The sequence below is a fragment of the Squalius cephalus genome, assembly GCF_949319135.1.
Source record: "Squalius cephalus genome assembly, chromosome: 17".
NCBI lineage: Eukaryota > Metazoa > Chordata > Actinopteri > Cypriniformes > Leuciscidae > Squalius > Squalius cephalus.
The window spans coordinates 20,768,157-20,791,021 of NC_137138.1; the positions used below are offsets into that span (position 1 = coordinate 20,768,157).

The following is a 22,865-nucleotide window of genomic DNA, read 5'->3' on the forward strand; positions in this document are numbered from 1 at the left end:
AGGGAGGAACGAAAGTTTACTCTATTCTTCTCCCAGTTCACTTTTATATTTCAGGAGAAATTTATGAATTTACTTGATGTAAATCCAACAGATCTGATTCTCTGAATTGTGGCCATCAGGCGTTAAAGATCAACTAACATGATCATTATAAAGGCGACAAAACACATTTACTTCCACATATTTGACAATCGTAGTATATCATTTAGTTCATGATATAATTTACAAATTTGTGAATATTTTAAATAAAAAGAAAATACAAAATAAAAGCGATATATCTGTCATTCAGTGTGGCTGCATGACACGTCGGCATGGAATTCAAACGTTTTAAAATAACATTCTAAACTAAAATTCACGGTGGGAGCTCAGCTAGAATATAGAGACCCTAGAATATATAACATAGATCTCTCTTCCCACCAAAAAAAATAACTTGGCCCATTCAAGAATTATGAATACCCCTCCAGTTCATGTGTCTTGAGCTGGCGCCAGCTCTGTTTCTATCCCTCATATAAATGCAGCACAGTCACCAAATATCACAGATTGATCGAGACGGCTTGAGTATAATCAGATTATTTAGGAACCAACCTGCTTTCCTTCAGGTCCTTGCGCTCCATGTAATCCCATTTCTCCCTGTTACAAATACATATTTGAAATGAATGTAGTAATATTCCTGCAATGGAAACTGCTGAATGTCAATGCAATTCAGTGAAAATATATCACTCACTTTTGGCCCTTGCTCTCCAGGAGGGCCTGGAGGCCCCTATTGATACAAAGTAAATATTAATACAAACAGGTAATAGGTAATTGAGGGATATTCACACAGGATTTGACTTTTTTTTCTGACTAAAATGTACCTGCAGTGCTTTGAGTCTAGCAGCCAGATCAGCATTTTCTGTGAAGCCAGTAGCTCCTTTCTCTCCAGGCAAACCCTGAGGGAGAGACAGTTGGAAATGACTGTCAATAATCTGAGATGTTCAAAGAGAACAGATATGTAATGGGGGAAAAGACTTCAATAAACACTCACCTGGGGTCCTGGATCCCCAACATCTCCCTTTTCACGCAAAGGAAGAGGATCATGATTACTGTATTATCTTAGTATCTGCATTTGCCCAGTAAACTGACCTGAATGCAACTATATCTCATAAACACAACACAACTGCATCTACTTTTACAAGTTACCATCTTCTCAACAGACAGCTCACCTTCAAGCCAGGGGATCCATCAATCCCCTTTTTCCCCTCAGTACCTGGAGCACCCTGATCCCCCTATATGCAAAAACAATGCCTGCATGAAATTATGGTTGTCTTTGTGTTTATGAGGAAAAAAAAATGTTGGAGGGGGTAAAACAATCTAACCTTTGGCCCTAAAGGGCCCTGTGGTCCAGGCATGCCGTTGACACCATTTGTACCCTTAATGAGAAAACAATTGTAACCAAATATTGTGTCAAATATTCTTATTTTTGAATAGTATATTTATCAATTTACACTTAAGCTGTTAAGCATGTTCTGATTTTAAGCGTGTAATTGTGCTGTATTTCTTCTAAATAAATGCCATTTGGTGCTTGCAACATAAATTTTTAATTGTGGCTGAAGTGTCCAAATACTTTAGGGACCACTGTATGTGATTCGCATATGTTTGTAGACACACACAGGCATATTACCTGCATGCCAGGTGGCCCTCTTGGTCCCTGTAAGAAAAAAAATATAATTTATATTACAGAAGCCAGTATGTAAAGTCACCCTCATTTATGCATCATCACTTTGAATTCCATGAAGTTGTAGATTAAAGATTCAAAATATGAGTATATTTAAGTAAACAAAAATACATATATAAAGTTATACCTCATTTCCATCTTTTCCAGGAGGACCCTGTTATTTAGAATGCAAACACAAGGAATAAGTTATATTTAAAGAAACAGGCATAGGCTTGCTCTTTTGACTGTCCACTAGATGTAAGGCCTCTTTAGATCTAAGATGTTTAACATAGTAGTAACATAGATGTTTAACTACTTCAATCTTTTACTTTCAAATATATCATGTGAACAAAAAAGTTAAGATGATCCAAAAGCGTATAAATTATTTGATACAGATTTGTGGCAGGGCTATTCTGCCAACAGGTGTAATTTTGGAACACACCAAAACAACAGTTACAGCGGCAGACAACAGTCAGACATTTCTGGCAGACATCCAGTAAGCTTCCAAGGACATATTCAAGCCAGCTAGGGATTCAAAATTGAAGAAATATTGCACACCACCTGCTGAAAATCAGATTAATTTGTAAGACATGTATCCCTACAGGCACTCGATAAGTGCCGCAGCACAATGTCTGTCATGCTCGACAGCACTTCTGAGAAGGACAAAGGCATGGCATCAGGACTAATGAGATGGTTTCACTGAAGCATATATAAACACAATTTGAGACACAATAACAGGAAATGGCCTTTGAGCTTCTTGACCCAAGAACATCTGCTCCCAATATGAGGCAGAGTGCAGGGTGAGAATTGTTGCCCTTCAACACTGCACTATTCTTTGTTTGGTTTAGATGGTAGCCTGAAAAGGAAACAAAGTGCATAACATGTTGGGATAAACTGGCTGAGGAAAACAGGGCATTTACTACAAATGCAGAAACCATCAGAGTTACATACTCCAGAGCTGCACATCAATAGCCAAGTATCCTGCATCACAGAATGTTATATAATAATGCATTACTGAAAACAGCATGTTGAGGCTTCATACAGGGGCGCGGGAAGTGGTGGTGCTGTGTTTTCACAGGATTGTAAATGCAATGCAAATTTTTGTTTACTTACATTTATTAATTTTTAGCATTTAGTCATTTATTTGTGTTATTTAAAAGTGTTATTTATATGTTAAATTAAAGGGGTAGTATAATGCCCCTTATTAAATAAGTCTCTGTTGTCCCCAGAGTGTGTATGTGAAGTTATAGCTTAAAATACCCCAAAGATTTTTTTAAGCATGTTAAAAGTGTCCCTTTTTGGGGGTCAGTAAAAACGCGTGTCCCTTTAAATGCAAATGAGCTGCTGCTCCCGGCACAGAGGGCAGAGCTTCAAGAGCTTGTGTGTGCTAGCAGCTCTGATTACCTTACGGAGACACGTACAAAAATGTCAGAAATTGTTCTGCCTTTTATGTTTAAACTGAAGTCAGACAATGATGGAGAGACTCAACAAGAAGTGACAATATGTAGAATGCAACAGGACGTTTCTGAATGGTTGGATGATGAATTTATGTTGCTGATGTGGAGTTAACTATCTTCAATTAGCATATTCTGTCATGATAATCTATAAAATTTCTCGAGTGGGAACTGATGTAAGATGCTTACGGAGTGACATGCTATTGCATTTGTGTTACGTACTGTATTGCATGTAAAAAGACGGATGCGACAGCTTGAGCAGACTCACAAATGTGCTGTACTACAACAACTCTTCTTCTTCTCAATATGGACTGCGTGTTCCTGTGGGCAGGGTTTATGTAAATGTTAGGGTTGGTGATGTCACTAACCCTGGAGGAATGTCGATTAGTCCCTACCAGCCGTTAGTCCTTAAAAAACAATTTCTTTAAAAGCAAATATCTTCCTTTGAACTTTGAGCGTTGTAACTTTGCAGATGTTGTTTATGCTCAAACAGCAACATTACACACTAACTAAAGTTAGAAAAGTGAAATCATAATCAACCACCCCATTAGGTTTTTTAAAGCATACGCGGAGAGTGTGATGTCATGTTGTGCGCGTAGAAAGAACTAATCCGTTCTTCTCCTGAGCGCAAGTCCACCTTCTGTGTTTTGTAAGCAGGTAGGCTTTTTGTTCATTTTTTATTCCCTGTTGCTGTGCAGGCTGTTTTATTGTATGTGACAGTGTAAACAGTTTAATAACCCTTTTATTTAAAGGCTTATGTCCCGTAGAACGGTCTTTTGCATTACGATTGCGAGTAGTATCAATATTGTCAAAAATGTGATATGCAGTCAAATGTCCCAGTGTGTATGCTGTTTAAATGAGTGTTCCACGATACAATACAGCCCTGCCCCGCCCCACCCCACCCCACCCCACCCCACCCCACCCCACCCCACCCCGCCCCGCCCCTGATGATTTATGAAGATAGAATGTAAAACAACTGCGATTCTGTATTCTAAAAACAAGCGTCACTATTAATATTGCTCAAATTTGTTGTCAAATATTTTAGTAAACCCCAGGTCCTGTCCTACACAATTTGTGCATATTTTAAACCAAGTCACTTTGATTTGGGAGCATCTGCCAAGAACGCAAGTGTAGAAGGAAATGCAGTGTGTCTGAACCCAACACTGAGCACAGGGTTCAGCTCAGTGAGAAGCTGCACCTGGTCTTCTGAGCAGGGGTTGTCAGCACAGTGTGACTCATATATGAGACACAACAGCTGTAGAATGAGTGAGCTCAGTAAAGACACAGGCACAAGAGACCATGTGAGAGAGAAAGCAAGTGTCTCACCGGCTCTCCTGGGTGGCCCTGTGGCCCATCTTTGCCTGTGTTTCCTGGAGGCCCTCTGGGACCAGGTGTTCCTGGAGGTCCGGGGGGACCAGCCTGACCTTGATCACCCTGCAGAAAGAGAGACAGAACAAGTATTTTTGAATATTGTCTTTGAAAAGAATTTCATTGTTGCTTCTTATCTCCGTAGTCTTGAGTCATTTACTTTGCCTGCAGACTAATTATGCTTCATGTTTCATACCGAAAGATTGGATTCGGTATTCAGATGCAGCATGTAAAATGCTTCTGGGGCCAAAGCTTCAAAGAGCTATCTATAAAGAAATGTCTTTTGTTCCTCAAAAAAATTGTCTTGTTTAACATACTAAGATAATCAAATAAAAAGCTATTTTGGCTTGATTATTTGCTGTGATCTAGCAAACATGTTTTCGTCACTATTGTCAGTAAACACAACAATTACCCTCTGTTTGAAATTCAAAGCAGGAATGCAACACAACATTGTAAACTGCCATATTTGCTAATTGAGGACAAGGACACAGAAGAAATGGAGAAAATGAGAAAAGCAGCAAGGCATGCACAAGTCTGGCTCTTCCTTTAGAAGGTGCCTGTGAAAAGTGTGATGGTCAGCCGTAGCCGAGAGAAAGCCATGCTCATAGCGATGGAAGACCATCTGACAGCAGAGGACGGATAATGAGAAAGATGGACAGAGTGCATAAGAAACAAAGCAGGGATGCCAGTAATCACAGCTGGAGAAACAGACATTCAGCCTGCGCAGTCTTCTCTCAGCATAAGGGTTTGTGGGAACAAAGGAGAAGTGGAAACAAAATTGTGAAATAGAGTAAGGTATGAAGGCACAGATGTTTGTGAACATGGATGGCCACATGTGTCAGGAGATGCAGGGATGATAGGCTGAGAGGGACAAACCTTAACCGTGAGAATCTGATTACTGAGCAGGCCTGCAGAGGCAGCGTAGGCCGGTGGTCCCTGGGAGGTCAGAGGTCATATAGAAGAAAACGGAGGCAGGAAATGACGTAAGGGGGAAAGAGGAGATGATTCGGAGAATGACACTGTTAGGATACATATAATGGAGGGTGATGACATCTCACATTGTAATTCTGAGCTTCAACTTGAAATTGAATCCTGTGAAAGTTATTCTGGCTATTCTTCTGTTTTAAGAAACCAAGCCCATACACCTTCTGGATATGATTAACTTTCAGTGGGTGCACATGGTGATGAGGTTTATGTTTAGAGTTGCGGTTAGATAGGTCTGCAATGCATTCATGAAGAAAGGCTACTTTTTCCCTGGAGAAACTTTTTCATGATTTTCCTTTCTCACAGATTGTCAAGGTACGTACTCTGCAGGAACTGTACTGAAATGGTGTCGAGAACAACACAACATGCCTAGATTTCTGCACTGTAAGCAGAAAACAGGTACTTGCCCGTGCACAACTTGCCATCATGATGCTAAGTTGATTTTCATGGTTTCTGAGATATTACTATGCAGTTTCTAAGTAGTTTATAGTTTGTTGCTTGGGTGTTCTGGGGCTGTATTCACAAAGCATTTTATCTTACCACTAGGAGTACTCCTAAATCGCACTAAAAGATTTTAGCTAGGAGTTTTCTCTTAAAAGTTATTCACAACGCCTTTCAGACCTACTCTTAGTAAAGAAAAATGACAACTCCTAAACTAAGAGTGAGTCTTCGTTGCTATGGATGACGTCATTACTCATGCACGAGCTTGACTGAAGTGACCACCTTGATTGGCTGATGATTGTAACGCGGGAATGATTCCAAACACCTCCCCTACGATGATGAGTGACAGGTGACAGGTCTGAGAATGCGTGCGCTACACAAGTAGTGCGAAGGACGGAAGATGATGAATAACTGAATAAATAGCCTAAATGAATAAAGAGTAAGGCTAAACAAATAGCCTAGTAGCCTAAAGAAACATATGGATTGATGCAATATCTTTGCAACATTATTGAATGAATCTGTCACTATATGCCTCTGCATACGTTTGCAAAGAGAAGAACATTTTAATTTGATTCACAATGAAACGTTACAAATAGTTTACATGCAATGAATAGCCTAGTTTTGGTTGTTGTTGGTGGCGTTATTGCATCCCTAGTTATGCCTACAATGCAAAATTGTTCCCTCGCGATTGGAAGCTCCTGTAGCCGCCGCATACGCATTTCAAAACATCGCAACGTGAAATGCCACAAAAAGCGGTTTGTGAATAGGTCTTAGTGAGTTAGGAGTCCTCTCGACTTCTTTTAAGCTGTCCCAGGCTTAGCTGCTACTTTTAGGGCTAAAATGCTTCGTGAATTACTCTTAGTCAAAAAAATTAGGAGTCCTAAAGTTACGAGTGACACGGCCATTATTTTTAGGAGTTGCTCCTAAATTCACCAGTTAGGAGCTACTTTTAGCCTTAAAATTCTTTGTGAATACGGCCCCTGAGCTTTTTCTATGTTGTTTTTAGAGATTTTCTGGGTGGCAAGTCTATGCTATGATCTCAATATATCAGTAAGGCCTTGACTATAAGCCTTCAAACTTCAAGACTTTTCCCCAGAACTTTTAAATACGTCTTTGTCAAGTCAACATTCAAAGTTTCTCAGTTTCTTCTTTTCTAATTAAAATGTGTTATGTGAATTTCTTTAAATTTCAATTCATTGCAATTCTGAATCCTGCAATCTCAATTCAAATTCAGGAACTGAACTGGAATTTAAACAGTATTCACAGTTCAATTCTGAATGGTGCACATCACAACCCTACACAGGCGCAGGACATTCTTCTCAGCTACCTCCGATGACACAAAGGCTACTTTGTGAGTCTGATCTGCTTCTTCTGTGTCTGGGCATAGGGCAAAAGTCATAAGTCAAGAGTAAGCATAAGGTCAACTATCCACCTGCACTACAAACCCTAGTCCTGCCATCTGGAAGGAAACACGGCTTTAATCGACTTCCAGGTCAAGGGGCCATCGTCCCATGAGAGCTTTAATGGATTCCAAGGGGTAATACTCCTCCTGCTTAACTGGAGTTGAAAAAGAGCTAATTTGACTCTTATATCCACACAAAAAGAGGAACACAGCCCATGGGAGATGCTGTTTTCCTTTTCCTGACTGCTCACGTCGCCACTTCAAATGATTTGGTTAATTTTTTTTACTGTCAGACTGTGATGGCGTAAAGCAAAAACAATGTAGTGCATACAACACATGTTCTTAACATAAAGAAAGAGAGCAGCCAAAGCACATGTTTCTAATTGTGCTGAATGGTCATGAGGTATGGTGGAAAAGAAGTACGGGGAGCCAAATGATTTAAATGATAGCTTGAGTAGATATAGATAGAGAAGTGGTACGATCTTCACTGACGGATTCCTGATTTGTCAAGGCTCACGTTTTCTCCCTGTGGATAAGGCGAAAACAGGCTTGGTGGAGGCATACGGACAGTGATTGATACCATATTGAGGTTGTAATATGAATTAGTTTAACAGATTAAGATCTAACTTCTATCAACATCGAATGTAAGACTGATAGCAACCAAGCCCTGCCATCTGAAAGGAAACGGCTTAAATTGACTTCCAGGTCAAGAGGCATCCTTAGATCAGAGCAACCACTGTAAACTCAGACTTCTGATGAAACTGAGCAAAAAAATGAGACGTGACACTCACCCTGGGTCCCATGTCTCCCTGGTCACCCTGTGGAGAGAGCAACCCTTAGCACTTACTTATGAGTTTCTTTGTATCTCATTGGGTAACAGGCTCGAAATGCTTCAGTTAGAGCAATATTATCATTGTTATGCTTTGATGGCTCCAATAAATTGTACATTTATCATGCTGGAATGTGTTGTGGGGTGAGTATACCTTATCTCCTTTTGGTCCTGGCATTCCCTGGCAAAAGAAGAGAAAGATTCAAAGTGACAGATTAGAAATTGTTCTCAACAACGCAGGATATTTCCATTGCAAACCAAAAGTCACACCACTTACACCTTCAAAAATGACTGGCAGATGTTTTAGAGGTTGAATCTGAGTGTTTGAATGAACTACTGGCTAAATGAAAAGCAGTAATTTATCACGAAATATGAAGAGAGGGATTTAGAAGAGTGAAGATAAAACAATGTGATGACATTCCATTCTTGATGACAGCAAATATGTCTGCATATCATTTTACATAAGAGCTTTTATTTTATGAGTGGGCGGCTAGTTTGAGGGAATGGATGATATTATTCTGGTTTTATTCTGCTCAGCGGTCCATGCAGGAAACTTTGCTTAAGACCACAAAAACAACAAGACACATTCTGATTATCACATTTTCATCATGCTCTGTGGTGTCATGATCACTATGGCTTTTCAAGCGCTGTAATTTTGTGTGCTGTTTCATAAGAGCTTATTCTCAGAAGTCAGTGTAGTGTTGTCTTGGTATTGTTCAAAGTATGTTAAAAATGAGATTCTTGTCCTAAGTGCACTTAATGTTAACTTGAGCTCAAAACATGAATATGTGGACAGTTAAAAATGGTACAGCAGGAATCTTGGGAGAGTTTTTGCCACCTTTGATCTTTTTAAAGCGGACTGGAGTTTTATCATTATATGCCAGGATATGCTGTAAAATATGGACTGGATTAGAGGTTGTTAATGTTGGACCCAACAATGATGGCACTTAATAATTCACTTGATTTCATCCTCTGATGCTATGATTGTGATGGAGAAGCTACATTAGATGATTCTGACTTCATACATGGAGAAAATTTAGATAAGGTTGAGATGTTGTACATCTCTCCTGTTATGTAAAGTGGTTTATGCAGAGACCCTCTTCTTCATGTGTGCCCAGTCAAAAACGCGTCTCTCTTTTCTTTAATCTTTAATGGTCTTTCAAGTAAACACTCGACTAAAGTGCCCTTCTGCTTTTAGCAAGAAAACATCCATCCTCTTGAGTGTGATTTTTAAACCAGTGACTCTAAACTTGGACGTAATAGGCGAAAGCTGTTGGTGTTTCACTGATGTGCTTCACCCAACTTGTGTGCAGTTCTGAGCAATTAATTGCTCCAATGTTTACCCGTCAAATGGGTTTTAAAAGAGGCCTTTGGCCATTTCATTTCTCCCACAAAAGTGACACTGAGGCCCTACCTGGCCTCCCCCATGTAAACACATATATGAGAATAAGAGGAGGACGAGAGAACTGGGTATGATTGCACTAGCCATTCGTAAAGTCAATTCAATTTGTTAAGTAAAGACCACCAGTGGGTTCTTTGTAACCACTAGTTAGTTTGTAACTAATGCTGTACTACATTTGGTTGTACCAAGCCAGAAAGACAGTAGGTAAGTCCACTGTAATGTGTAGTCACATAATATGACCTTTACTGTCCCTGATTAAAGCAGCCACTAAGCAGCCTTCAAATTTGTAAAGAGAAGTAGTGTTGAAAAGCTATGCATTTCAGTTTATCTCGTTTTGGCTGGTGTTTTTAGTAATGGTAATAAATTACATCTTTGAAATACAATATATAATCATGAAATACAATAATTAGTGTGTTTAAATATGTAATTAGATTAATTTGTATTAGAAATTAGGCCTAATAAGAAACATTGACCTATATGTCAGCTACAGTAACTCTCATTAGAGTATTAGTTGATTAATAGACTTTTAGGGGTAGGGTTACGGTTAGTAGAATAAGAGGTGAGGGTTTGTTAAATAAATTGACATGTACCTGCAAAGTTACAGTTAGGATGGGGGACCTTCACAATAAAGTGTTAGCAGATATTAAGCAGACTGTTTGCTAATATAATACATGAGAGTTAGTTGACATGTAGGTGCAACGTTACTTATAGTCAACAGAATGTCTAAAGGGGACCATCAAAATAAAGTGTTAACTTAATTTTAAGAACTGTTTCCAAAATGAATGAGTAATAAATACTAATACAACAAACCTGATAATGAAAATTTAAATCTTTCATTAGGCTTTCATAAATTAGTTTATAAGTGAGGTTACATTTCTAAGTTTAATATTCAGTAGTGCATAAAATAAAGTTTTATCTTACCAGTTGGTGCAACTGGCCCCTGGAGTAACCAGAGGAATGAGATCTGAATGATGCTTTCCAATATCACACTCTTATGAATGAGGTGATGGGATGAAGTTTACTGTGATGTACAAACCAGGAAGTGTGGCTGGTTTATACCAGATGCTGTTGTGTAAGGAATCTAATAGGGATCTAATAGGGCCCGATACTGAGTTCATGTACTCGTACTCGTAAAAATGCTCCGATACCAACAACAGATACCAGGCAGCGTTTGTACACTTGTGTCCAGACAAAGAGAGTATAATGGGGATAAAAAAAAGAAAGCTGTCTATAAAGTAAATGCATCTTATTAGTGGAATTTTAAACAAAATATAGTAAGACATAGCTGTGGTGTGTGAGCTGATAAGAGAAAAACGCGCAGTGGATTGAGCGCGCAGCGGCACAGACGCGAGAACTGGTCGAGCGCATCCCTTTTTCACTGATGTCAGTGGAAAGTTTGTAGTTCAGTCGGAAGTCAATGGCAAAAAAAGTAAAACAAGGCATGTAGCTTATTATTAACGTTAACTGGAGAGAGAGAGAGAGAGAGAGAGAGAGCGAGCACTTTTGTTGAATGCTCTTGATTGCTGATCGTTCACTCAGCACGTGTTATTTGGATTAAAACGAAATCATATATGTAAGTAAAACATGAACTGTTACCTGATTTATGTATAATGAGTGATTCCCTACATTATTACAGGAAGTGTGCAAGTCAAGAAGTTCCATGAACGCAAACATCCAAAGCGCGCGCCCCGAAAACCAGCGTCTCAGCGCGTGAATACTGAATTGAATTGTCTTTCACGTCTCTTGCAGCAGTCTTATAAACCGGCTGCTGTGTTTTAATGTTAATCAAACAAAGGACAAATAAATTACTCACTGCTCTTGACTAAATAGGCTACCTTTTGTAACTTTACAAAAAGATCCATCTATATTTAATGGTTTCAGTAATGAATACGCAATGGGGTTTTTTTCACATTTGATTGATTACTGTAGTTTTTGTTGTAGTATCAAAATTGGAATAAAGAATTGATATTTCACTGGTGTCTAAACATTTGTACCACTGACCCAATCATCAGCACTGATCCCTGCTGGAGCTGCTCTAAATATGTGCACTATTAAATGAAAGATAAAATATGATAGAGCAATGAAGAGTGAAAGTAACAGAATATTACACAAACCTGCAATAATTAAATGTTAAATAACAAAAATATACTTTATGTATTTAATCTCACTTTATTAACCAATGTCTTTGCTGCTGACCTTCGTTGATCCATTTCAACCATACTAATAAGCAAAAAAGACTTCCGATAAACATCATATTTGTGTTTCTTTTTTTTCTTCTTTTTTTATTTGTATTGCTGAGGTAAGCCTGTTGAACTTTCTTCTCCTGCATCCTATTCTTTTTTTTTTTAACTGTGCCTTCTACTGTACAGGTGTGAATTTGCATTTATTTCAGTCTGAGGCTCATTCATTTCACATTTGGTGTGAAAGGGTATTTACATTTGCCAAAAATAGATTTTTTGTTGTTGTTGTTGTTGTTGTTATTAAAAAACAAACAAGTAAGCCCAGCCCAGGTGAGAAAAAAAATGTAACGCTAAAGTAATGTATCGCATTACTTTCCATAAAAAGTAACTAAATAACACAATTATTTACTTTTTAGGGAGTAACGCAATATTGTAATGCATTACTTTTAAAAGTAACTTTCCACAACACTGCTGACAACACACAATAATTCAATCACTTTTTAGACTGAAATGATAAAGAACCTAACCTGACTGCCTTTTTGTCCTGGAGGTCCCTATAAGGAGAGAGAAGTTAATTTTCTGCAGTATAATGAGCAGTGTATGCAATACAGCAAAAAAATATACACCCCTACAAACAGTATTAGTGGAATTAAACCAATGATGTTAAAAACTGATCTGATGCAATATGATCTGGTTTAAAAAACTGTACCCTGAGAGAAGATAGTACTTACAGGCTTGCCATCCATACCCAATGGACCCTTAAAGAGACAGAGAGAGAAAAGGACATTGAGTTATTACAGTTATTTCATGGCAATCATAAACTTGTGCATTAGATTTGAATTTTCTCTTTCGTTTATTTCTTCCATATTGTGACGTATATCTGACTGAAATGAATGATCAAAAGGGGGCGGGGGGAGGTCTAGGGCAGGGACTTTGTTTTAACAAATCGGTTGTTGAATGGATGGAGGCAGATGTTAATGTGAGCCTGCAGTTGATTGTAAGAAAGGGACGGAGTTTAAGCTGACTAAATGATCGGAGTAGTCTAGCATACATCACTGGAAGATTGAGTTTTGACATTTTGATTAAAATGTGGAAAGGACAATGAAATAATTAGCAAAAATATGGCTTCTTAACTTTATCTTTGGTGGAGTCTTATCTAAATATTATATAATAATGATCTGACCCCTGTTATAATTGAGTAGAGCAAGGAAAAGTTTAGTCCATCATCACTGGCTTCAGTAAGCTCAGACTAGAGGACGGGAGGTCGCTGTCCACGGCACTGAAGGTGCTGAAAGGGGTCTGTGCACAGAGCTCTTTGACCTGTGAAACATACTTAACTAAACGAAATATGAACACTTTCTGATTGAAGACCTTTAAAGCAAAAGATCATGATAAATGTAAAACAAGCTTGGTAGCTCTAAATGCAATAGCTATTAAAAGAATGTGTCAACATATCGTTGTATACACAATGTAAAATTAGACCAAAAAAACAAAACAAAATATAATGATAAACAGATTTCTGATCATTCTCTCCCTGTGTGTCTTTATTCAGACCAACACAGCCAGAAACCACAGACAATAGAGCTGTCTGTCTTGGTCTAATAGTGTGTGCTTGTGCTTTCAGAACGGACAAGTGACAAGAGAGCACGCAGTCGGTCTATTCGGCATGAGCAAAAAGAAACGGATGACTTGTGTGCTGATGGTTCTGAGTGCAGTTGGAAATCCGGTAAGGGCCACATGTGGTGCAGTCCAGCACACGGTTCAGTTTGGAGCAGCGCTCTTGTTATGCTTGGAGAGACTTCACACAGGGCCATATTTCCCAGTTGATCTTTATGCGGAGCGGAGGCTGCCAACGCATGCAACTGATCGCATCTGGATTGCGATGGCCTGTCAGGGAGGCTTCACGCAACTAATGCCTCTTTTAAAAGCAAAACTATTGGAAAGAACAATAGTTCTCTGTTCTGTAAGATTTGTGTAGGCGTAGAGGTTGATAACTACATTTGAGAATAACCATTGTTATATAATAATAACTTTATTCAAATCAGATTTGATGTGATTAAATTAGCTTATTTGATATTACTAAGTACAATTCAATTGAACTAATCTTTCTGAAGTTTGAGGTTCATGTTTAATAGGTAGGTTATGCATATAGATGGATAGTAATACATTGTATATGCATACAATTCTATAGGTCCCATTATATACCATATGAAAACCTTTGTGAAAAAAAAATATCTTGATGTATTTTGCCCCATCTAACTCCAACAAACCTGTTTTCCTCAAAATGAAAGCCAAGGACAAGCTTCTTGGCGATTAGAGAAATAATAGATCGTATCAGAAATTTTAAACCCAACCCAAATGGCATCAACAGGTTTATGCATGCGATAAATCAGATGTTTAACTTCATTTGATGAATGTTATTGACCTTTAAACTAAAAACCTTGTTTGGATATTTTTGTGAAATTTCTAATATGTCCAGCAGGTGGTGCACTGCGACACTTAACACTGCCTGTAAGCTGAGGTCTGAATGAGTCCTCAAGTACTGTGTGTGCCTGTGGTTAGAGCAGATGTGATCAGTGTATAACCAGAGTGACAATTACCGGGTAGCCATCTCGTCCTGGAGTGCCCTGTGATTTATTGAAGAAAAAAACATTACAATTAAACCATTAAAAAATTGTTCACATCCCAAACCCCCAAATATGCTACAAGTAAAAAGTGCTCCATACTGCATTGTTGTCTTTAACAGTGTGTTTGCAATACAAAAACACTACTTATGTGACAAATAGCTCATAAAAAATGGAACGTGTTTGGGGCAACCATGCATATTTATTCTCTCTTCTCCTTTATTACTGTGGCTTTCTGCTCATGTTGAGAAATATGACGCAACCAAAACAATAAAAGATTGTTGTTGCTGCTACAGTGTTAGTATGATAGGGAGGATTGCACACATACACACTTGAACATGTACTAGTGTTTACTATGCATTCTGTGCGAAGGCACGAATAGATTTGTATCAGCTGTTGGATTTTTAAAGGCACGTCTAGTTATTAGGATACAGGCGGTCAGGATGGATGCCAGACAGTGAAAAATGGAGTGGGATCAATTCAGAAACTGTCTCCTGGAGCATATATCCTCCCTTCCCTCTTATCTCACCTCATTTTGCAGTCTATATCAAGGTTGCAAAGCCAACACGGATCATGCCATGCTGTATCTGCCCAACTCCAGACCAACTCACATTTGTTCTGAATTAAAGCCTCAGTGATAACGGGGTACTTACTGGAGTTCCTGAAACAGAGAAAGACAAACAGTTGTATGCAAGTCACAACTATTTGTTGCGCTGAAGAGTAAGCGTCATGAAATACTGTGTGCAGGACATTAATCCTATAGAAAAAAATTATACAATGATTAATATGTTGTCTCATTTCTGTCGACATGAAGTCAATGTGAGCATATCTCTTTAGATGCCAGAGTCAATGAGGTCAGTGCGCACATACACATTTATACTGTATATCTGCACACACAGAAACCTGGTTCTGGCTCATAGCATTGATCAATCAAAGGATGGCGGCACAGATATAAATAGACCCTTGTTTCTTTTCCACTTTTGAGCAACTCCAGATTTGGCAAAAGTCTGTGTGTGATTAAAAAAAAAAAAGTGAATGGGTGGACAGCTCTAAGCACTGCCTAGAGGAAAGAAAAATTAGAAGTGCAGGGCTCAACATAAAATATTTGAATGGGCTCAAAGTTGACAAATATTTGAATATATATATATATTATAACTATGAAACAAACAGTATAACAGGCTTATAGTGAAAAACATGTTGTTGATGTTTCTAAGACCTCCAAATCATTCTCAAAATTTTGACAAAATGTCATCTATGTTAGCTTGGTAGAGAACTTTACCTCGGTGGCACATTTAAAGCGTTAGTTCACCCAAAAAATTAAATTCTGTCATAATATACTCACCCTCAAGTTGTACCAAACCTCTATGAGTTGATTTTTTTCTGCTTCAAACAAATATTTTGTGTTCAGTAGAAGAATGAAAATCATACAGGTTTGGAACAACTTGAGGGTGAGTAAATGATGACAAAATTTTCAGATTTGGGGTGAACTATCCCTTTAAATGTCCCAGTCAAATTCAAAACAATAACGTTCAATACTTCATCTCAGACGAGAGTCTTTAGTTTCATAAGAGGTATAAACAATGTCTTAAATCATGCCCAGGTTTGCAAAATACCAAAGTCTGCGATATAAAGACTTCGTTTTCAATATTAACTCAAGCTTAATTCAATAAATTCTTCTAAGATCCAGTTTTCAGAGCAGCTCATTTTATAGCTCTGTACTCCTGCCGTATGTGAACAGTTGTCTCATTTGTGTCGAGCTTTATTTTTGCAAGGGAATTTTATGAGAAACATCTAAGACAAAGTTGACACTAAAATGAAACATAGCCGAGAACTCCATTAAGTCTTCTGAGCTGAAAAAGAATAACTGCACATAGTGGGAGGCTCCGCGTTACCAGATATTTTGCACTTAGAAGGCCAAAATGTCTACAGAAATACATGTTTAATGGCGCTCATTTGGTGCAAGCGTAATAGATTTCAACAGTCTGTGAATCTGGAGAATCCTTAATGATTTCAGGCAAGAAAGAAATCCGAAACATTCCAGTAGTGTGGGAATGATCCTGGTGTCCAAAAAAACATTCTTGTGTAATAAGAAGTTCACATTTATGTTCACATCTATGATTTTGATTTAATGGCGAATTATTTCAGCTATGCAAAATCATGCGGTATACCAGTGAAAGCTGAATCATGCTCTCAATGGAAAATGTGCAGGGGTTCGTGAATAGGTCAAGATCCTGCAGTAACCCTTTAAGAAGTGTCAAAAGCATCATAAGTAGACATCTGGGTTGCTATTTCCTCTGCTGCACATCTTTCCTCGCTTTTGGTCAGCACAATGAACATAATGCACAAGACAGTCATTGGCATGTCTCTGCTCTGATGCCTGAGGGATGTGATAGGGAGTGGAATGTGACACCGAATAGATCCGGAGACACAGACGGTGCTGGGAGGATCCAGATCTGCCTCGGATCAGAGAGCCAAGTAAACAAGCGATAACTCCTACAAATGGCTGTGGTGATAAGAGTGCTTTCAGTCACATGGCCATGTGGGAGATTTGACCCGTCTCTGTCATGGTGAACAGAGGAAAGGAGATTCCCACTGTGTCAAGTTTAGGTCACCCAGAGTCCTGCGGCAAGAAAGGAGCTTTTTATGGACACCAGGCTGTGTGTTTTGGAGGTTGTTAGTCCTCCCATCAGCCGCCAAAGTCATCACACTCAGAACAAAGACACAGTTAGCGCATCATCTCTGCTTTGAGATCACTTCCAGGGTCCGCATGCTAAGCATGATGTGATGAATTTGGTCCATTAGCACTCATCTTGCATCATAATTTACTGTACATGAACACGACAATAAAACTGAAGACGAACATATTGAGCCTGCCACCGAATGTACTGGACCACCAGAGCAGCAGCCCCAGGGCAGAGAAAAACATCTCCCTTATTTACTGCCACCACCCAACCAAGAATTAATCCGAAATTGGCCGTTGCATTACGCATAAGGTTTCCAGATACAGAACAATTCACTTTATATCGCATACAAGGGACTATAAAAGCCATTTAATTGACCAGAGCTATCAGTAAACAGAGCTGAACAAAACATTTTGCAAGTGTAAAGGAGTGTTCAAGCCAGGTTTGCAAAAACAATTACATGTCCTGAATTCGATTATATGTTCATAACTCCAGGTAGGAGCAGAAAAGGACCTCCCAGAAGGAAAGAACTTCAGGAAGCTGTTTTTTCTTGGATGGCAATTTATACTTGGCTACTTCATAAAACAAGGCTGATTATTTATCTATCATAAATAAGCCCAACATAAATTCACCAAGCTAGTTGTTTAGCTTACCAAGCAGCATGATATAATAACAATAATAATAATGAAAATAATAGACCAAAAATAGATTTGATTAACATGATACCATGTTATTTTAACCGGCCACTTTATTAGGTACACCTGTTCAACTGCTTGTTAAATATCTAATCAGCCAATCACATGGCAACTCAATGCATTTAGGCATGTAGACATGGTCAAAACAATCTGCTAAAGTTCAAACTGAGCATCAGAATGGGCAAGAAAGGTGATTTAAGTGACTTTGAGGGCCCTATTTTAACGATCTGAAACGCAAGTATCAAGCGTAAAACGCAAGTAACTTTGTGGGCGGGTCTTGGGCGCTGTTGCTATTATACCGGCGGGATAAATAACTCTAAAAACGCAAATCTAAAATGGGTTGGTCTGAAGTAGCTTCATTATTCATAGGTGTGGTTTGGGCGTAACGTGAAATAAACCAATCAGAGTGACGTCTCACATTCCCTTTAAGAGCAGGCGCGTTTGTTCCATGGCGGATTGCTATTATAAAGTGCATGCGCGTTGTGAACATGCTACATTGATTATGGCCAAGCATGCGCCCTTAAAATAGCATATGAATAACATGCGCAATGTGCCACTGACTTTAGACTAGGTTTTTCCTGGTCAGTGGCGGAATTGTTTTCTAAACCTGCAAAATAGCACCAGGGAACGTTTGCGCCGGAACACACCTCCTCTTTGCGCTGAACCGCCCCTGGGAGCGCAAGTTAATTTCCTAATTTACCGACGTGCGTCTGTGGAGGGAAAAGTCCGCTGTGCGCGGGTGCAAAATAGAAATGATACATGCGTCGGTGTACAAAGTCAATTGCGCTGGGTGCAAGATAGGGCCCTGAATGTGACATGGTTGTTGGTGCCAGATGAGCTGCTGGGATTTTCAGGCACAACCATCTCTAGGGTTTACAGAGAATGGTTAGAAAATGAGAAAATCTCCAGTGAGCGTCAGATCTGTGGGCAAAAATGCCTTGTTGATGCCAGAGGTCAGAGGAGAATGGCCAGACTGGTTCGAGCTGATAGAAATGCAACAGTGATTTAAATAACCACATGTTACAACCAAGGTCTGCAGAAAAGAATCTTTGAACACACAACATGTCGAACCTTGAAGTAGATGGGCTACAGCAGCAGAAGACACACCGGGTGCCACTCCTGCCAGATAAGAACAGAAAACTGAGGCTACAATTCACACAGGCCCACCAAAATTGGACAATAGAAGACTGAAAAAAAAGTTGCCTGTTCTGATGAGTCTTGACTTCTGCTGCGACATTCAGATGGTAGGGTCAGAATCTGGCATAAACAACATGAAAGCATTAATCTATCCTGTCTTGTATCAAGGCTGCTGCTGGTGCTGTAATGTGTGGGGTGTTTTTTTTTTTTGGCACACTTTGGGCATCTTTGTAACAATTGAGCATCGTTTAAACACCACAGCCAACTTGAGTATTGTTGCTGACCATGTCTATCCCTTTATAACCACAGTGTACCCATCTTCTGATGGCTCCTTCACCAGGATAACATGCCATGTCACAAAGCTCAAATCATCTCAAACTGGTTTCTTGAACATGACAATGAGTTCAATTTACTCAAATGGCCTCCACAGTCACCAGATCTCAACCCAATAGAGTATATTTGGGATGTGGTGGAACGAGATATTCACATCATTGATTTGCAGCCGACAAATCTGCAGCAACTGTGTGATGCAATCATATCAATATGAACCAAAATCTTTGAAGTGTTTCAAGCACTTTGTTGAATCTATGCCATGAAGAATTAGGGCAGTTCTGAAGGCAAAAGGAGGTCCAACCCGGTACTAGCAAGGTGTACCTAATAAAGTGGCCAGATACTCTCACTGGCCACTTTATTAGGTACACCTTGCTAGTGACATATTATGTGTCACTAGATGTATATTGAGTGCAGGGCTGCTCCTAAGTAGATTTACTTGATTAGTATTTTATGGCTCTATTATCATGGGAAGGATATTTATACTTCCACAGTACAGAAAGCTACACAAAGAGCTGCACTGAAAAATTTACTGGACCACAATTCATTTTCTTTGACAGGTCGAAAACTATATCTTAAATGTCTATTAACAAAATACATCAGGGTCCATGGCCACTGCAAATGTGGGTAATCTCTGTACAAGTACAGGGATTATTTAAAATACTTTAGTGATTTTTTTCTTCTTCTGGGGAATCTGGTAGAGAGTACACGGCCTTGACTACTAATACCAAATTGGGCTGCAGGCTGACTGAAAGGCATTGATTTCTGTTGGGGTTAAGCACTACATATGCAGCTACATCATAATTATAATCATTTTTGCCTGCTGGAACATGGTGTTATCAACTTCAAAGCCCTCTCAGGTTTCTGAGGTTAAGAGATCAGCAGTAAAACAAACAGCATGCTGGGAAAATGACTGATGACGAGGAGAACGTCTCTCTTCGACCCCCACTGATCAATATGATAGAAACGTCACCTAGACTACCAAAGAAAAAATATCTTTTTCAAACCGCATAATATTTACGGGCATTTACATCTGTTCAATGGTTCCTCAAAGAAACACAAATCAAACATGACATGAAGAACGAAAGGTCTGGAACACATGAGAGGATCCTGATCCTTTCTCCTGGAGAACAGCTGAAAATCGCTTAACATTTGTTTTGCTGTAATTCTAGCTTAGGTTCAGGTCGTTTTAAAACTATGAGATGTGTGCAAATGTGTGTGTAATGTACAGGTACTCACCAGGGTTTCCTTTTCTTCCCCGTTTTCCTGGAGGACCTGTGAACAGAGGGTAACAAAGGGTGAAATGTGGCACTGACTGAAATGTGGCACCCAATCAAATGAGATACAATGTTTTTGTTTTGTTTGTTTTTTTGTGGGAAAGAAGAAAAATCCTGCCTACATGACAATAATCACTCAAATATATGAACATAAGAACTACTTGCATGTGTAAACGTAAAAAATAAGTAAGAAGTAATATGATCCTAGTGAATGAGCGCTGATCTTCCAGTTGTGCGCTACTATCCGCTACATTCCAGATGAGGGTGGGGAGAGCATTCCACCGGCATGGAACCGTGAATGAGAATGTTCTGGAAAGTGATTTTGTGGCTCTCTGTGATGGTACCACGAGACGTCGCTCATTGACTGATTGTAGGCTTCTGGTAGGGATGTAGACTATTAGGAGTGAGTGAAAGTAGGAGGGAGCTGAGCCTGTGATAGATCTGTAAGCAAGCATCACTGCCTTGAACTTGATGCGAGCAGCGAGTGGTAGCCAGTGCAGAGAGATGAACTGAGGAGTGACGTGGGGCCTTTTGGGCTCGTTGAAGACAAGACGGGCTGCAGCATTCTGAATCATTTGTAGAGGTTTAGTTACACATGATGGAAGTCCAGCCAGAAGAGCATTGCAGTAATCAAGCCTAGAAATGGCCAGGGCCTGGACGAGAAGTTGTGTTGCATGCTCAGTTAGGAAAGGCCTGATCTTCCTGATGTTGTGCAGTGCAAACCTGCATGATCGAACTGTCTTTGTAATTTGGTCTGTGAAGGTCAGCTGGTCATCCAATATTACTCCAAGATTTCTGACCGACCTTGATGGGGTGATTGATGCTGAATCTAGCTGGATGGTGAAGTCGTGCTGTAGAGACGGATTGGCAGGGAGGACGAGAAGCTCAGTCTTTGCCAGGTTGAGCTGCAGGTGATGTTCCTTCATCCATGCCGAGATGTCCGCCAGACAGCTTGAGATCCATGGAGAAATTTCACAGAGCAACGGAAAATGTGACGGCACCTTAAGCTGTATATGTGATGTAAACTCGTGTTCTTAACAACAGCCTGTGCAGATATCACTGATCCCCTCCCCAATGTGAGAGGAACACATCCTTTTCCACAAGCTGGGGTGATAATTTTGGTGGAAACTTCCCCAGGAGTGTCCACCCCCCAGATAAGAGAGGTGGGAAAAGTAGCTTTGCGACAGACAAGGAAAGAAAATCTTTGCAGTCCCCTTCTGCAGCACAATAGCTGCCAAAAATGACTTCACATGGGTCCAGTCAAACAAACACAATGACTTCTCACAAAGTAGACTAACAGAAATATACAAGAGAAGAGGAGGAAGGTTGAAGTTGGCAGAAGAAGCTTGAAGTTTCTAAAGTACAACTAGACAAGCTCTAGACAATATAAATTCATAATTTAAGATGCCACCACTAGAACACAATGATTAGCTAGATAATTTGCTTTGATTAATTTTGCTTTTGGAATTTGTTTTTGATTAATTTGAGATCATTTAATAATAATCTCATTGAAAAAGGTTTTTCAACGCTATTGAAAAAGTTTGTGGTTTTTCACATAGGTTTTTTCAACGCTAAGTTTGTGCAGTATATATTGTATCACAGCTGTGAATCATGATCTCCTAAATTCAAAAACCAGCATGGAGTCCATATTTTTGGTCATTTTAGTTCTATTCCACAATTTTAGTTAAATTCCACATCTGCTGAAAAAACATATTTGCATTACCTAGTTCTGGCATGAAACTCTAGATGGTGCAGGCTGATAGGTATTTAACTCATTTGGTAGCAATCGTATCGTCATCTACATAGCTGATTGGTTGCTGTTGCATCAGCGGCCAATGAGCTGCGGCTCAACATTCAAAACAATTACCGGTAGTTGATGTTAGCAACCTGCAACGCGCTTCCAGAAACCCTACTCCTTTCACAGCTCCACCTGTATAGATCTGCTAAGAGGAGTTATTTCATGCATGTTACATGCAGAAGCAGCAACATGTCTTGCATGCTCACAACAATGCCTGTACTTGCTCTGCTGCAGCAGCAGCAGCATAGCAGATGTATTCTGCAAATACCAAATAGTTTAACATTTCCATATCCATTCCCATTCCCATGCCAATCTGTCCGAGAGCTGTCATGAACTATAAGTCAAAAAACTTAAATCATGCTGAAAATTAAAGAATCAGTACACATCAAGAAGAAACAGTGGATCAAAATTCACCTGTGTCCATTATCCAGCTGTGTGTGTGTGTGTATGTGTGTGTGTGTTATTTCTGGCCTTTTCATAGATGCGTTGTGTCTCATTTACATGCGCAGAACTCTTCTGGGACCTTCTGGTTTCATTTTCTCCACTGGCATGGTATGCATCAAATTGATCAAG

General features: G+C 39.4%; 1 protein-coding gene across 1 annotated transcript in view; it reads right to left on the bottom strand.

The window, feature by feature from the left end:
- The window catches only part of col23a1b (collagen type XXIII alpha 1 chain b), a 91,356-nt gene that overhangs the window by 6,171 nt on the left and 62,320 nt on the right, over nucleotides 1-22,865 (bottom strand). The window contains 17 exon segments of the mRNA XM_079847497.1: nucleotides 583-627; nucleotides 722-757; nucleotides 852-926; nucleotides 1,022-1,048; nucleotides 1,200-1,262; nucleotides 1,353-1,406; nucleotides 1,658-1,684; nucleotides 1,839-1,865; nucleotides 4,471-4,578; nucleotides 5,389-5,448; nucleotides 8,131-8,157; nucleotides 8,323-8,349; nucleotides 12,278-12,304; nucleotides 12,482-12,508; nucleotides 14,351-14,377; nucleotides 20,447-20,452; nucleotides 20,455-20,492. Of these exon segments, the coding sequence (XP_079703623.1) occupies nucleotides 583-627; nucleotides 722-757; nucleotides 852-926; nucleotides 1,022-1,048; nucleotides 1,200-1,262; nucleotides 1,353-1,406; nucleotides 1,658-1,684; nucleotides 1,839-1,865; nucleotides 4,471-4,578; nucleotides 5,389-5,448; nucleotides 8,131-8,157; nucleotides 8,323-8,349; nucleotides 12,278-12,304; nucleotides 12,482-12,508; nucleotides 14,351-14,377; nucleotides 20,447-20,452; nucleotides 20,455-20,492 (701 nt within the window).